Consider the following 17,610-nt stretch of genomic DNA (forward strand, 5'->3'; position numbering starts at 1 on the left):
TAGGGAACTGAGTTCTTTCTCTCATGATGCTGTGCTGTCCAGAACTTTTGCTTCTGTCTTTTCATCAAACATAGCCACTCCAGTTCCTGGTACCACCTTCTGCCCAGTAGAAACGAAGAAAGGGAAGTAATGTCTTTTAAGGGCCTGATCTTGTGTATATATCACTTCCGCTCACATTGCATCAGATGGGATTTTGTCTCTTGTCACACCTAACTATAAAGGAGCTTGCAGTATATAGTCTTTTGCTTGTCAGCTGTGTCTATCACTGAACCTTGAGAATTCTGTTACTAAGGACAAAGGGAGTATAAAATTTGGGGTACAGTCACAGACTGTGTCAGAGACTATTTCTAAAGCATTTGAGAGATTCTGTGTAATATAAAAGAAGTGAACATTACTTCCACCTTACTTGGAAAGTGTTGCATATCATAATGTCTTTTCCACAAAACAGGTTTTCATTAAAAAGTTACTTTCCAGGGGAAGTCGATTTCCAGGATGGCAGTATGAGTGCTTCACAGACCCTCTACCCTGCAAAACAGCTATAACTGGTGCAAATTATTTTTAAAAAACTAGTCTCTGAACATTGCCCTAAGGGTATTCAGCATATAGAGAGACATTTATTCAAGAAAATCTATTAAATCTCAAAAAGAGTAGTCAGCCTATGACATTTGAACCACAACTCCGTCTGTCCACTGCCTCAGATCGGAGTGATGATATGTCTGTTCCTAGCAGATGCTGCCAAGGACCCCAGGCTCCCTTTCTCCCTGTGCTTGAAAAGGGCAGGTGCCCAGCATTTCTCATTTTCCACTTTCAGCACTATATTACAGAAACTATTCTAGGCAAGAGCGGATGAACAATCTGGGACTCCCTTCCTCCACCCAGCCCCCATTTATGGAGAGAAAGTTCTACCCCATGCATAGCAGGTCAAGAATACTGAGCCCTTGCCCAGCCTGCTTGTGGGGTTGGGGTTCCACACGTGGAGAGCTAAGCCAAGAAAACCAGAGGCTACTGTCTCTGCTACCAATGGTGAAACAGTGACACACGTGTTCTGCCCAGGGGAAGAGATGTGCAGTAGAAACAGAGCCAGAATGGAATAACTTTATTTGGCACACAGCAGGGGAAGCTCATGCCCGTGAGCACTGTTGAAAACGGTGGTAAACAATCAGGAGGATACTGGTATCTTCATGAGAGTAACAGCCTATGCCATAGGCCAGCTAGTAGTCCAACAGAGAAAACCAGGGAAAGAGACAGTAAAGCAGAGCTTCCTACGGTCAGAACAGACTTCAGAGACAAGCTTCAAAGACTACCCCTGCCAAAGGACCCAGATTTAACTGGGTCATATTGTGGTGCAGTTTATGCTCTGGAATATTATAAAAAAATCATAGCACAGTCAGCCTCAGTAACAGCTCAGGAGAGTAATAGCTGAGTGTAATAGCTGATACCAATAGAAGCATACAGCTTAATTCAGTTCAGTTCAGTTCAGTCACTCAGTTGTGTCTGACTCTTTGTGACCCCATGGACTGTAGCACTCCAGGCCTCCCTGTCCATTGCCAACTCCTGAAGTTTACTCAAACTCATGTCCATTGAGTCGGTGATGCCATCCGACCACCTCATCCTCGGTCATCCCCTTCTCCTCCTGCCTTCAGTATTTCCCACCATCAGGGTCTTTTCAAAAGAGTCAGTTTTTCACATCAGATGGGCAAAGTATTGGAGTTTCAGCTTCAGCATCAGTCCTTCCAATGAATATTCAGGACTTATTTCCTTTAGGATGGACTAGTTGGATCTCTTTGCAGTTCAAGGGACTCTCAAGAGTCTTCTCTAACACCACAGTTCAAAAGCTTCAATTCTTCAGCACTCAACTTTCTTTATAGTCCAACTCTCACATCCATACATGACCACTGGAAAAACCAGAGCTTTGACTAGATGGACCTTTGTTGGCAAAGTAATATCTCTGCTTTTTAATATGCTGTTTAGGTTGGTCATAACTTTTCTTCCAAAGAGCAAGTGTCTTTTAATTTCATGGCTGCAGTCACCATCTGCAGTGATTTTGGAGCCCAGAAAAATAAAGTCTGACACTGTTTCCACTGTTTCCTCATCTATTTGCCATGAAGTGATGGGACCAGATGCCATGATCTTAGTTTTTTGAATGTTAAGTTTTAAGCCAGCTTTTTCACTCTCCTCTTTCACTTTCATCAAGAGGCCCTTTTCTTCTTCTTCACTTTCTGCCATAAGAGTGGTGTCATCTGCGTATCTGAGGTTATTGATATTTCTCCCAGCAATCTTGATTCCAGCTTTTGCTTCATCCGACCCAGCGTTTCTCATGATGTACTCTGCATATAAGTTAAATAAGCAGGGTGACAATATACAGCCTGGACGTGTTAATAGACAGCTTAATAGACTTGACGGCTTAATAGACTACCTCAGAGGCTACACACTGTGGGGGAATAGACTTCCCTAAAATATTCCAGACAAGCAACCAAAAAGACCTGGAGGGGGATGGGATCAGTATCCAAATTTTCTGCAGTCATATTATCTAATTACCAATACCCAGCAAATAATTGAGACATGTAAAGAAACAGCAAAGTGCAACCCTTACACAAGAAAAAAGCAGGCAATAGAAATCACCTTTGAGAAGTCCTAGATGTCCTACTTGAAACAGACTTTAAAGCAAATATTATAAATGTATTTAGAGAACTAAAGGAAACCAACTTAAAGCTATAAAGGAGGATTTTATAATGATATCCCATAAAGAGAGAATATCATAAATAAAGAAATTTTTTAAGAGCCAAATGAGAACTCTGAAATTGAAAAGTAAATAACCAAACTGAAAAATTCAGTTACAGCTGTTCAGCAGTATACTTGAGTTGACAGGAGAATGGATTAGTGAATAGTGACTATGCAATGTAAAGAACAGAAAGAAAAAAAGATAAAAATGAACAGAGCTTCAGTGGAATGTGGGACATGGAAATACCAGAAGGAGAGAAAGAATGGAAAAAATACTTGAAGAACTAATGACTGAAAACCTCTTAATCTTCAGCATCAGTTTACACATTCTAAGACTCAGGGATCTCCAAGAACCATAAACAAAAGAGAACCATGCTCAGACACATCATAGTAAACATTTTGAAAGACAAAGACTTAGGGAATCTTGAAAGTAATATCTTGAAGGAAGGTATTGTCAGAGTCAAAAAAAATTCAAATATATGCTGTCTACATGCCACATACTTTAAATTCAAAGATACAAATAGTTTGACCATAAAAGGATGGAAAAAGATAAACCTGAACTGTTAGCTTGGAAGTCCCTCTCTGACCACCGCTAAGATGGCTTAGCCCTGTACATGCACAAGGTCTTCCAGACTGCTAGAGGTCAATGTGACTTGTTTTTAATGCCGGCTTCCTAGAACTCACCCTGGGTCAGGGTGTACTTCATTGTTCACTCAGTGTTTGGTTAGAGGTTGTATTTAAGTCCCTTTGCCAGTGACTTTCTGTCCTGTGTTGATGGGCGTGTATGTGGTTTGAGACACATTGGGTTTGACATTAGGCTTTCAAGTCTAATGTCCTTCTAGGATACCCCTGAGTGGGTGCAGCCTAGCACACGCGTCCAGCCTTCCCAAACCCCATAGTTGCCAGTGGTCCCAGTAGGGTTCTTCTCAGCAATCTCTTTCCCTGGTTCTCTCTATGAAATTTCTGGTCATTCTAATGTTCTTCTTGTATCATGGAGCTATTAGCATTCTCTTAACTGCGCCTCATCAAGGTCTCTGTTATTTTCAACAGCATTAGGCATAGAATTCTCCACTCACCCTGCCTAATAAATTCAGTCCTTTCAGGCAAAGCTCTTCAACCTTATAGCCTGTCATGCCTCTTGAGCAGAACACCTGTGCCACTGCCCACTTTTCCTGGGGCAGCCATTCTGACTGTGTTTAGGCAGGAGGCGTCAGTCTCTGATCTTCTTGGTTGTCCCTCCCATGTGGAACCTCCTCCCTATGAGCAAGCTCCAGGTCTGCGGGGCAAGTAGAGCCCCAGTATTCTGGGCCCCCCACAGCTCGAGTAGGACAGTTACCCTACATGTTGGAATTTGGTGAAGGAAAAGAGTCAAGGTTTTCTCTGCCTGCAACCTAGAATAGAGCTTTTACAGCTTAGAGCTAGAGGGAGTGAGAAACAGGCAGCCTTTGCCTCCCAGAATGAAACTCACCCTAGACAAGGAGTTGGGAGGAGAGGGCATTGCCATATTAGCCACATCTGCCTGGAGTAGAGCAACTCGGGTAGAGCTTCCACAACACACAGACTGAGTGAATGGCTGAGTGAATACAGGAGCAGACTGCGGTGGGAAGAAGAATGAGAGTGTGGGGAGAAAGTAGAAGCAGTAGATGCAGGTTGTTTGGTCTTGATACTAATAGACGCTGCAGAACTTAGGAAAATAACTGTATTTAGATAAGATGTGTGTTTGTATTTGTAGCTTTGGGGAGATACAAGCATATTTAAAGATCCAGAAGAAAGAATCTCACCTCCCTCCCCTCTCAGACAACAAAATAAGACATTATATGTAGGGGGGAAAATGTAAATGACATTTTACATCCAAAAGATGCTTAAGAGGCAGAATCTAGAGCTAGATGGGGCCAAAGAAAGGTCTCTCACTTAGGAGACCAGAAGTAAGAAGGAGGAGCTTCAAAAGGTAGTACATATCAGGGGCTCTTTTCCTGCCCTACAACTGAACAGCCAGACACTGAGAAGCCTAAACCAGAGTTGAAGATGCAGGTAACTTTCTGCCATAAAGGGAACGAGGTCCTTTGGGTTTAGGAGCATTCCAAAATATTGTTCTCCTAAGGACCATCAAGAGAAGCAGAAGACAAGACCCTTCTTAACTCCCACCATAATAATAAATATGTTATATGATGATATAATGAATCAGTGTTGATCCTATTTGCTGTCAGTTAAAAACTCCTACAACAGAAAAGAAAAATGTATGTAAAATAGATGGTAGGATACCACAACCAAAAAGTTGTTTTCATACCAGTACAGTATCATTATAAAATATTGATATCTAACATATAAGAAAATGAGTGATAGATGTTGATATTGTATTTCAGCTTTAATCTTAACCTCAGTCTAATTACATGATAATCCTTTATGTTTCCTTTTTCTTTAAGCTGCTAATAGTAGATGGCTCCAGGAACATCCAGAATGTGCATATAACCTTGTGAATTCCCCACACTTAAAACCTGCCTGGGTCTTAGACAGAGCACTTTGGCACTTATCCTGTGATGTTGCAGAAGGGAAATACAAAGACAGAGGAGTACCTGCTTTGATCGAAAATGACCATCAAATGAATGTCAGTATGTATGGAGGAATACCACACTTTTAGTACACAATTTCTAAAATATAAATTAAATGTCTTTTTGAAGATCATTTAGAACCTGTCTTTTAAGGTGCTTAAATAATACTTAGTAAGATGATTTTAAATATGTGTTCTAACTATTAATATTTTTCAGTGCATTCGAAAAGTAATTTGGGAGGATATTTTTCCAAAGACTCAACTCTGGGAATTTTTCCAAGTAGATGTTCACAAAGCAGTCGAGCAATTTAGAGGACTTCTTACACAAGGTAAAGGTTATACACTAGAATGTTACCATCAATTTTAAGAAATTTAGTATTACTCTTCTCTTAGTTAACACAGTATTAAATCTGTTATTATTAAATGATATTTATGTTGTTTCTGATGCTCTAACACTATGATTCTGGAGGCTATCTGTGAGTTAGCAGAGATCTTTAAAGGTCATGTCATTCAATTCAGTTCAGTTGCTCAGTTGTGTCCGACTCTTTGCGACCCCATGGACTGCAGCACCCCAAGCCTCCCTGTCCATCACCAATCCCCAGAGCCTACTCAAACTCATGTCCATTGAGTCAGTGATGCCATCCAACCATCTCGTCCTCTGTGTCCCCTTCTCCTCCCACCTTCAATCTTTCCCAGCATCAGGGTCTTTTCCAGTGAGTCGGTTCTTCGCATCAAGTGGCCAAAGTATTGGAGTATCAGCTTCAGCATCAGTCCTTCCAATGAATATTCAGGACTGATTTCCTTTAGGATGGACTGGTTGGATCTCCTTGCAGTCCAAGGGATGCTCAAGAGTCTTCTCCAACACCACAGTTCAAAAGCATCAGTTCTTTCATAATACACAATTATTTCCCTTGGGGACTGCTTCTTATATTGATTCCTTAGCACAATGCTCAGAATACCATACAGCTCAATATTACATTTGTTAAATGAATGTTTAACATGGCAGGTAAATAGAAGAGATTATTTCAGCTGCCAAAAACTCAAAACAGGCTTCAAAACTGAGGGATGTGATTGTCTTCTGTTGGCTAATGTAGGAATCTTAACTGAGGTAGTTGATGGTACCTCAGTTAACTTAGCTAAGTTCTAGTTAATGGTACCTACCATTAACACTGGGCTTCCCAGGTGGCATTATTCATAAAGATACCGCCTGCCAATGCAGGAGATATAAGAGATGTGGGAACCATCCCTGGGTCAGGAAGATCTCCCGGAGCAGGGCATGGCAACCCACTCCAATATTGTTACCAGGAGAATCCCATGGACAGAGGAGCTTGGCGGGCTGCAGTCCATAGGGTCGCAAAAGGTCAGACACAACTGAAGCAACTTAGCATTCACATATGCACTATTGCTGCTGCTGCTGCTGCTAAGTCGCTTCAGTCGTGTCCCACTCTGTGCAACCCCATAGACGGCAGCCCACCAGGCTCCCCCGTCCCTGGGATTCTCCAGGCAGTAACACTGGAGTGGGTTGCCATTTCCTTCTCCAATGCATGAAAGTGAAAAGTGAAAGTGAAGTCGCTCAGTCGTGTCTGACTCTTCACGACCCCATGGACTGCAGCCCACCAGGCTCCTCCGTCCATGGGATTTTCCAGGCAAGATTACTGGAGTGGGGTGCCATTGCCTTCTCCGTATGTACCATTAAGACCACCTAATTACTAGTGAGACTGACTCAGATACTAGCCAGTAGCAAAGGTAGAGAAACAAATCTCCAAATTAAGGACATAGTTAACCTTAAGAAGTTAATCTCTGTGTCCCTAATAAAGTAGGATAGGAAAAACCATGCCAAAAGAGAAATTAGGATTTTTTAGGAAGCTAATTAGAGAAATAATAAAGAATATATCTACAATTAGTATAGGACAACCTAAGAGCAAGAATCTTTGAAGGCTCTTAAAATAAGAAATCCTCTTCCTTATCCAGAAAGTTGAACTTGAGTAAGGTCCAGAAATACTGCCCTCAAAGTCAAAGTCATTATGATTTGAGGCCCTGGAAGCTTCAGGTCAGGTTCACTCTTCAGCTTTCACATTTGTGTAACATCTTAATACATGAATTTTTTATATTATCTTTCCTTCATGTTTTATCTTACTGAAGTGCCTCCATTTTCCCTTTCCTCTGATGTTTATAAACTGTATTATTTATTTACAATTATGTATGCTCACAGTAAAGAAAAAAAGCCAAATAATACAAATATATAATAAACGGAATGTGTAACTTCCTCTCCTCCAAAATCTACGTACTAGAAGGAACTATTATTTAATAGTCTCTTGTGTTTCTTTTCAGACTCTTTTTTGAAAGAAATTCCAATTTTATATAGTTAGGTACATATAAATTACATTCATAAGTTTTATATTTATATCTATTTTATACATAAATAAGACTGCAGTATACAGAATGTTTAACAAGTTGTTCTTTTAGTTGACAACATGATCTTATTACAGCTAATTATTTCTTTTTAACTTCTAGATAGCAATATACTGCGTTAAAGTACTTGAATTCCTTTTAACCATTTTGGTAGGTTATTTGTAGTTCATTTCTCATTCATTCATTTAATACATTTTTATTGAATCACCTATTATGTGCAAGGCACTGATCCAGGTAGGGGAATTCAGAGGTGAATGTAGCAAACCCTGGATCTAGAGGAATTTATATTCTTACAAGTGATACTATAGAAAATAAATCCTTGTGCATGTTAACTTTACTGGCTTTCTGACTAAATCAGTAGGACAAATTATTAGGCAGAATTCATGGGTCAAAGAGTATACAAATTTAATGATAAATTTGTAATAGATGTTGTCAAATTGCTTTTCAATACAAATTGTACCAGTTTATGTTATCACTAACGGTGACATCACCAACATTAGCTACTATTTAATCTTTGTCAATAGGCAAAATATTCATTATTTTTATTTATATTTCTTTGGTTATGAATGAAACATCTTTTCATGTTTTAATTAGCCATTTATAATTCTTCCATTAATTGCCTTTTAATGTTCTTCCCATATTTTTCTGTTGGGTTGCTCATCTTTTTCATATTGACTTATTATTACTGGTGGTTCCTTACTACAGTGGCCTCAGCTATATCCTCCTATTATGCTATTGATCTTTTAATCCTTGTTGACGGTGGTTTTCTCTCCTCACTGTAACCAAATTTATTGATCTTTTCTTTTATGGCTTCTAATTTCACATTGTGCATAGACCTTCAAACAACATTCTGTTTTCTTCTGATAATCTTATTTACAGTTTACTTTTAAATATTTAATAGACCTGGAATTTATATAAAGAAGATATTAACTTTATTTAATTTTAAAAAGTAATACTGGGTTGATATTCCATCCTTTTAAACTGGTTTGGGATACCACCATAATACTTCATAATGTATAATCATATACTGAATATTCATGGCTCTGTTATCTGTGCTATTCCACTGATCTGTCTTATACTCTAGCAATATGAAAGACTTTTATAATATACACTCATTGTGTAGTTTTACCTCTTTTTTAAACACTTCTTGGCATTTTTTCATGTATGTTACTCTTCCAAATTAACCTCAGAAACTACATCTTTAAATCTATTTATTCTTTATCTTACTTTGTGCCTTTATAAGCCATTTCATTTAGAATAAGCCAGATATTAATTAATTAAAGTAAAATCAAACCCAGTGGAGGCAATCCTCCACTGATTTACTAGAAACAAGTTCAGAATAAGAATGAAAACTCTCCCTACAAAGCATTTATTTACGTTTTTCATTTTTTATTATTATGTAAGAGGAGAATGCTAGTTGGTGAAACGGAAAAAATATAAAAACAAACTTGTCTGCTTCGTTCAGAGAAAGTCAAGTTGTTAATAAGACTTACTTTTTAAAATAGAAAGCAATCTTTGAGGAAAAAGAACTCCTAAAGTTAGTGTCTTTGGTAGCACCTGGGAAGAAAATGTGTACCAGCAACACTAGACCATTCAGGTATGACCTAAATCAAATCCCTTATGATTACACAGTGGAAGTGACAAATAGATTCAAGGGATTAGATCTGATAGAGTACCTGAAGAACTATGGTTGGAGGTTCGTGACATTGGACAGGAGACGGGGATAAAGACCATCCCCAAGAAAAAGAAATACAAAATGGCAAAATGGTTGCCTGAGGAGGCCTTACAAATAGCTGAGAAAGGAAGAGAAGCAAAAAGCAAAGGAGAAAAGGAAAGATATACCGATTTGAATGCAGAGTTCTAAAGAATAGCAAGAAGAGATAAGAAAGCCTTCCTCAGCAATCAATGCAAAGAAATAGAGGAAAACAATAGAATGGAAAAGACTAGAGATCTCTTGAAGAATATCAGAGATACCAAAGGAGCATTTCATGCAAAGATGGGCACAATAAAGGACAGAATGGTATGGACCTAACAGAAGCAGAAAATATTAAGAAGAGGTGGCAAGAATACACAGAAAAACTACACAAAAATGACCCAGATAACCACGATGGTGTGATCACTCACCTAGAGCCAGACATCCTGGAATGTGAAGTCAAGTGGGCCTTAGGAAGCATCACTACAAACAAAGATAGTGGAGGTGATGAAATTCCAGTTGAGCTCTTTCAAACCTTAAAAGATGCTGTGAAAGTGCTGCACTCAATATGCCAACAAATTTGGAAAACTCAACAGCAGCCACAAGACTGGAAAAGGTCAGTTTTCATTCCAATCCCAAAGAAAGGCAATGCCAAAGAATGCTCAAACTACCACACAGTTGCACTCATCTCACACGCTAGTAAAGTAATGCTCAAAATTCTCCAAGCTAGGCTTCAACAGTATGTGAACCATTAATTTCCAGATGTTGAAGCTGGATTTAGAAAAGGCAGAGGAACCAGAGATCAAATTGCCAACAGCTGCTGGATCATCAAAAAAGCAAGAGAGTTCCAGAAAAACATCTATTTCTGCTTTATTGACTATGCCAAAGCTTTTGACTGTGTGGATCACAACAAACTTGTAAAAAATTCTTCAAGAGATGGTAATACCAGACCACCTGAGCTGCCTCTTGAGAAACCAAGAGGCAAGTCAGAAAGCAACAGTTAGAACTGGGCATGGAACAACAGACTGGTTCCAAATCGGGAAAGGAGTACATCAAAGCTGTATAATGTCACCCTGCTTATTTAACTTATATGCAGAGTACATCATGAGAAACGCTGGGTTGGAAGAAACACAAGCTGGAATCAAAATTGCCAGGAGAAATATCAGTAACCTCAGATATGCAGATGACACCACCCTTATGGCAGACAGCAAAGAACTAAAGAGCCTCTTGATGAAAGTGAAAGAGAAGAATGAAAAAGTTGGCTTAAAACTTAACATTCGGAAAACTAAGATCGTGGCATCCGGTCCCATCACTTTATGAGAAATAGATGGGGAAACAGTGGAAACAGTGGCAGACTTTATTTTTGGGGGCTCCAAAATCACTGCAGATGGTGATTGCAGCCATGAAATTAAAAGATGCTTACTCCTTGGAAGGAGAGTTATGACCAACCTAGATAGCATATTAAAAAGTAGAGACATTCCTTTGCCAACAAAGGTCCTTCTGGTCAAGGCTATCGTTTTTCCAGTGGTCATATATGGATGTGAGAGTTGGACTATAAAGAAAGCTGAGCGCCAAAGAATTGATGCTTTTGAACTGTGGTGTTGGAGAAGACTCTTGAGAGTCCCTTGGACTGCAAGGAGATCCAACCAGTCCATCCTAAAGGAAATCAGTCCTGAATATTCATTGGAAGGACTGATGCTGAAGCTGAAACTCCAGTACTTTGCCCACCTGGTGCGAAGAACTGACTCATTGGAAAAGACCCTGATGCTGGGGAAGATTGAAGGCGGGAGGAGAAGGGAACAACAGAGGATGAGATGGTTAGATGGCATCACTGACTCAATGGACATGGGTTTGAATAAGCTCCAGTAGTTGGTAATGGACAGGGAAGCCTGGGGTGCTGCAGTCCATGGGGTCACAAAGAGTCAGACATGACTGAGTGACTGAACGGAACATCTTTAGTGCCCTAAAAAATGTATAGAATACCTGAATACTAATCAAAGCAGTAAGGTGGGGACTGGGGTTGAACTGGTGGGAATTGCTGCGTTTTTCTTCTACAGTGTTGTTTTTTTTTCCCCAGTCAGGATCTCTCTCTCCTCTTTACCCAATGCCGCCTCTCTCTCTCTTTCCTTCTGTGTGTGTGTGTGTGTGTGTGTTAGGTTTTTGCAGAAGGATACGTAGGGAGGTAGGAAGGAATGCTTATGAAATAAATAGTTCTTTTATTTTCTAAGAAAAAAACAATAAACTAAAAATATGAAATAAGTAACAGTTATAATCTCCTTATATATATCTGCATTTAAGATATAATATTTTCTTTCTTTCAGAAAATAGGAAAACAACAAGGCCTGATCCAGATCACCACCTTAAGATAATTCAGGATCCTGAATACAGACGGCTTGGCTGCACTGTAGATATGAATGTTGCTCTAGCAACTTTCATACCACATGAGTATGTTTTATATTTTACTACATACTAAAGAATAATATTGCTTGTAAACCTTTATGACTATTCTGATTACGTTTATGGTATTATTTTTATGCTATTTGTTAACAGCCTGAATAAAAAATGAAATAAAGTAATTCCCTATAATTACTACTTCCAACACATGACATTTCCCCTTTTGTGGTAAAAATGTATACAACTGGAAAATTTCTTAAGTCTTAATTAAGGTCCTAAGTTTCTATGACCCGTATTAGAAAAATTTTTAATGTAGAGTTTGTAGAACCATTAAATAATATTCGTATTGCTTTATCTACTTCAAGCAATGGGCCAGCCGCAATTAATGAATGCTGCAATTGGTTCAGGAAGAGAATTGAGGAATTAAATTCGGAGAAGCATCAACTCATTAACTATCATCAGGAACAGGTTTTACCTACTTCTTTTGAACTGCTGTTTTTCTCTGAGTTTTAATACTGTTTTTTGTTGTTGTTATTGACATAAGTTCATGTTTTCTAGGCAGTCAATTGCCTTTTGGGAAATGTGTTTTATGAACGACTGGCTGACCATGGACCTAAACTAGGACCTGTTACTAGAAAACATCCTTTGGTTACCAGGTATTCCATTTTTGTTTTCTTCTCATGAAAGGTTAAAAATTGAAATTGTACTAAATTCTTCAAATTAACCTAAATTTGAATTTCCTTGAATGTGTGACCCAGTATGTTTGTTAAATTGAAATAGCAGTTTTGATCTGGTAACTAGGCTTAATATTAATTAATTTTGTTAGGCAAATCTTTAATTAGAGAAACTATCATCAGTATGAACCAATTTATAATCATTTACATTCATGTTTCTGGAGGACTGCATACTTACTAATAATTTCACTGTTAAGCAAATTAAGCAAGTATTTAGCTCCTTATAAGTAGTGTACAGCAGAGATTAGGCAACTGAAGCATAGTAAAAACTTTTGCAAAATAATGTCAATACTTTAGTGATTTTCTTAGTCATTCTATGAGATTTTTAAAGTTATTAGAATGTTCTGTACTAACATTCTATACTTAGAATGTTAATCAGATATAGTATAATACTTACTCAATTTCTCAAATCCTGCTAGATTTACTCAAAATGTCTGATGATTTTTTCACCTGTATTGAAGTTTATTTCTTATTTCTTATAAATGGTGTCAAACTAATCTTATCTATTCTATTCATTAGGGACAAAGTTTAATTTTAATGGTATTAATTCAGATTTTCTCCAAGGAATTTCCTGTATGGATTTCATACTTCATTGTATCTCCCTAGATATTTTACTTTCCCCTTTGAAGACATATCCCTCTCTGTAGAAGAATCAATGATTCATGTCCCAAATAAAGCTTGTTTTCTGATGGCACATAATGGATGGGTAATGGGAGATGATCCCCTTCGAAATTTTGCTGAACCAGGTATGTCATTTTTGTTAACTTCTCTATGGACAGGGAAATAAAAGTTCATGGCAAGCTCAGAATATAAATTGTTTGTTGATTTTGTTCCCCGAGTAGGCTGATGATTTTTAAATTGTTTCATTGGTCATGCCAGAGGTGCATACAGTTTGAGAGAAGAGAAGGAACTGACAGAATGAGATTCAGCTTCTTTCTCCTTCTTTCCTTTTCTACCCCTATCTCCTCAAACAGAAGAGTTCTCATATATCTATTTGATATTATGGTTCTACAGAAGATTTTATTTGGGCAACTCATTTGTACACAAATGTACTCATTTGCATCTTTAAAAAGCCATCTGAACCTGTATGGTTACAACTGTTTATTGTAAGAGATATTTTCACTGATTAGCTAGAGGAGTATTTAAGATATTTGAATGACAGTTAAACTAGAAAACAATTCTTTTTAGATTCCCTCTTACTTAATGCTAGCTTCTTATTTCTTATAGCTGTTTCATTGCCAGGAATAATTTTGCAAGGGACCTATCGATATATTTATTTTTTAACATTTTAGAATCAGAAGCCTGTTTTTATGACATTAAATTTAATTCAGAAGTCTCATTTTTTAAAAAAAACATGTAGCTTTGCATTTAAGTATCTCTGCCATCTCCTTTCCAACCATTCGAAGTGAAAAATGATACTTTGCTCTACACCATGGATTTAATGTAACATATTGCCAAAAATTGGTAGCAAGGTGGAGATGGAGCTTTAAATGGTTTTGGTATAGCTTTAAAGGCTCATGATATTACTATTACTGTTTTCCTTTAAGAAGCAACTTGAATTTTTACTATTTAGCACACGTTTTTAGAAGAGAATGTAAGGTACAGTTTTAGCAAAATAGATAGGAGATCTAAATTACTATCAATTTTTTAAAACTTTATCCCATACCATTTTAGATATAATTTTAACCTATATATGGCTTGTGTTAGAAATAATAAATGTGATTTTAAAACAACAGTTTTTCCTTGAAATACATATTTTCATTTTATTCCTTGAACCATTGAAAGCAAGCTCCTTTTTTAACAGGTTCAGATGTTTATCTAAGGAGAGAACTTATTTGCTGGGGAGACAGTGTTAAATTACGCTATGGGAAAAAACCAGAGGACTGTCCTTATCTCTGGGCACACATGAAAAAATACACAGAAATCACCGCAACTTATTTCCAGGGAGTCCGTCTTGATAATTGTCACTCAACACCTCTTCATGTAGCAGAGGTACAGATAAATAATTCATCTATGTTAAAGAAATCAGTGTCCTTTCCTAGCTTTCCTTAATAAGAGTGTACAAATACATGTTTCCTTTTGCTTGTTGAATGCTAACAGTAATATGGTGGTAGTATTTTAAAACTTGCATAATTTGCATAATTCCGAGAATTTTTGATGCAGATATTATGGAGTACTGGGCATAAAACGTATGAGTTAATATTTTTATTTAAGTTAGGGACATTATATTGTCTCCGATAATACACATACAACAATATGCCATATATATTATTAAAATATTATTAATATTTTAATGTTAATATTTTAAAAGAATTAACCTTGTTAATAATTTAACAATATATAAATATTAATTTGTCTTATTCTTATTATTAGGTTAGTTTCAATAAATTAGTAGCCACTGTGAAGTCATATTGGAGAAGGCAATGGCACCCCACTCCAGTACTCTTGCCTGGAAAATCCCATGGACGGAGGAGCCTGAAAGGCTGCAGTCCATGGGGTCGCTGAGGGTCAGACATGACTGAGCAACTTCACTTTCACTTTTCACTTTCATGCACTGGAGAAGGAAATGGCAACCCAAGCCAGTATTCTTGCCTGGAGAATCTCAGGGACAGGGGAGCCCGGTGGGCTGCCATCTATGGGGTCGCACAGAGTCGGACACGACTGAAGTGACTTAGCAGCAGTGAAGTCATATAGCTTATTTCATATTATAATAATTATTTAAACACTAGCATTAAAAAAAATAATAATAAATAAACACTAGCATTATAGCATATTGAAGATAGTTTGTCTCACTGATTCAATTTTCATTATCATATGGAAATATAATTATATGTAAATGTAAACATAAAAATTTTCTGTTCCTCTTCAGGTTTTTTATAGTAACGTAAGCAATGCCAACATTTATAGTGTTATCTTTTATGAAACATAAAAGATAATGCTTTAAATTTTATATAATACTATAAATGCTATAAATTTTATATAATTTATAGCATTATCTTTTATGTTTACAGCTTTGTAAACACTTTAGAGTTTCATTCTATTTGTAAGATCTTTGAAACTTTCCTAGTGACAAGTTAGTGTTCTGTGGAAATGTGTGCTTATCTGAAAAACATCTATTTCTATCATTTTAAAGCAGTATTATAATGCATATGTTTCAAGTCCTGTGATGAAAAATTGCTTTGATTTGGAAGAATTTAATGAACATTAGTTAAGGTAGTAGAACATTTTTAGCTTCAAAAAAAGGCAGAGTTTTTTTTTAAATGTATGCCTTTAGCAATACATTTGTAAGATGGTTATAACATTATAGCAAAATACAGAATACTAAAATTTAAGTTTAAAAAACCTCTAGGGTCTTATGTGTTAGAATTTCAAGTATTAGCCTTTGTGCAAATGTTCAACAATTTTTTTTGAACTGATCTGATTTCTGATTAGAAGTTCTGGGGAATTCCTTGGCAGTCCAATGGTTAGAACTCAGTGCTTTCACTGCCGTGGCCTGCGTTCAGTCCCTGGTCAGTGAACGAAAATTCAGCAAGCCACAAAGCGTGGCCAGGAAAAAAAAAGGAATTTATTATCATCTTCAGGAAAAACTGGCTTAAGTCTAGTCAGACCTAATCTTTACAATAGCTAAATGATGCACCAGCAGGGAATTTATCATTTATAGTTTAGTCAAGGGCCTGAAAATTAATAGGCTAATTAGGGATATTAAAAACAAAACATAAAATAGGGTTTGGAAAGCCTAGCAGAATTGCAGTACTATGGTTTACATTTTTTAAGTGACACTAACATTTTTCTTCTTCCTTTTTTTCCCCCTTTTGTGTCCCATCTGCAAAATCTAATCTTCCTTTTTAACTGTTATATTCGCTTTATACATTCTTTTGTTTTCTGTATGTTTTGGTCCATTTTATGTTTTCTTACTTATGCACAATTAAATTTCTTTGGAAATTCTCTTGGATTTCCATTTTGTCTTGCTACATGGTATTTTCCTGTGTCAAATCCATGCCTAGTCTTGCCTCCTCTCCTTCCCCCACACCATCTTGCTTTTCTCTTTCTGTTATATTTGTGACTGTGCTTTTTGCAGTATATGTTGGATGCTGCTAGGAAATTGCAACCCAATTTATATGTAGTAGCTGAACTGTTCACAGGAAGTGAAGACCTGGACAATGTCTTTGTTACTAGACTGGGCATTAGTTCCTTAATAAGAGGTAGGCTCATTGAAAGTGTTTTTCCCATCTAAAGCTTCAGTTTTTGTTTAAGTAGATTAAAAGGCATTTAATAGCTTTATGTACAGTGTTTAATAATGTTCAACATAGTTATTGTTCTTTTAAATATTCTACTCAAAATTTCTTAATATAACTGAGTCTGTTTTCATTAGTGAAAATTTCTACTTTGGGGTAAGATGTCTCATTTTAACTTGAAAGACCAATGGAACGAATTGATGACTTGAACAAAATCACTTTTTTGTTGTTGAAAATATATAAATCTGTTTTTCATCTCTGTCTGCCTAAATGATGTAATCTTGAGATTTTTCTCCATAGATTTTATGTAACCAACATCCTAATAAGCAGCATATATTCCTTTTTTACTGCATGAGCCATTTCTCTGGTTAAGTTGCAGAAAAGACTTTTTGTCATTTAAACTGATGGACATTTGTTTAAATGTTTAAATCAGTTTTATTTTTGATAATATTTTTGTGGTCTGTTTTTGAAAGTCAGTCACAATACAAAATCTAATCTCTTTTTGGACATTGCTAATGAAGATTGTTAAAATACTCTGTAATGCTTTGCAGAGGCAATGAGTGCATACGATAGCCATGAAGAGGGCAGATTAGTTTACCGATACGGAGGAGAGCCTGTTGGATCCTTTGTTCAGCCCTGTTTGAGGCCTTTAGTGCCAGCTATTGCACATGCCCTGTTTATGGACATCACCCATGATAACGAGTGTCCTATTGTGGTAAGCGTCTATCCTGTTGCTTGTATTTCCTTATTTCGCTAAATGTTTTGATGTTTAGTTCTCTGCTGTTTAATGGCAGTAATATCCACAGTACCTCAAAATAGTGCCTTAGATTTGTAAGTGATTGTGATTTAAAGGTTTTTGAGTGGTTTGTCATT

The 17,610-nt window shown here is 37.0% G+C and overlaps 1 protein-coding gene across 8 annotated transcripts in view; it reads left to right on the forward strand.

Moving 5' to 3' along the window:
* The window catches only part of AGL (amylo-alpha-1,6-glucosidase and 4-alpha-glucanotransferase), a 97,504-nt gene that overhangs the window by 37,881 nt on the left and 42,013 nt on the right, over nt 1-17,610 (forward strand). For 4 of the 8 annotated variants that reach the window (XM_086391385.1, XM_086391388.1, XM_086391389.1 and 1 more), the window contains exons 6-14: nt 5,145-5,326; nt 5,487-5,598; nt 11,696-11,819; nt 12,134-12,236; nt 12,327-12,424; nt 13,109-13,248; nt 14,307-14,494; nt 16,581-16,704; nt 17,289-17,452. In XM_086391385.1, coding sequence (XP_086247511.1) covers nt 5,145-5,326; nt 5,487-5,598; nt 11,696-11,819; nt 12,134-12,236; nt 12,327-12,424; nt 13,109-13,248; nt 14,307-14,494; nt 16,581-16,704; nt 17,289-17,452 — 1,235 coding nt within the window. Of the gene's footprint in view, nt 1-5,144; nt 5,327-5,486; nt 5,599-11,695; nt 11,820-12,133; nt 12,237-12,326; nt 12,425-13,108; nt 13,249-14,306; nt 14,495-16,506; nt 16,705-17,288; nt 17,453-17,610 lie in introns of all 8 variants that reach the window. The other 4 variants (XM_086391393.1, XM_086391391.1, XM_086391394.1 and 1 more) reach the window with 1 other exon arrangement.

Source organism: Bos grunniens, chromosome 3 (assembly GCF_055505025.1).
Source record: "Bos grunniens cultivar Pamir isolate PY7600 chromosome 3, Bosgru_T2T1.0, whole genome shotgun sequence".
In the NCBI taxonomy this organism is placed as follows: domain Eukaryota; kingdom Metazoa; phylum Chordata; class Mammalia; order Artiodactyla; family Bovidae; genus Bos; species Bos grunniens.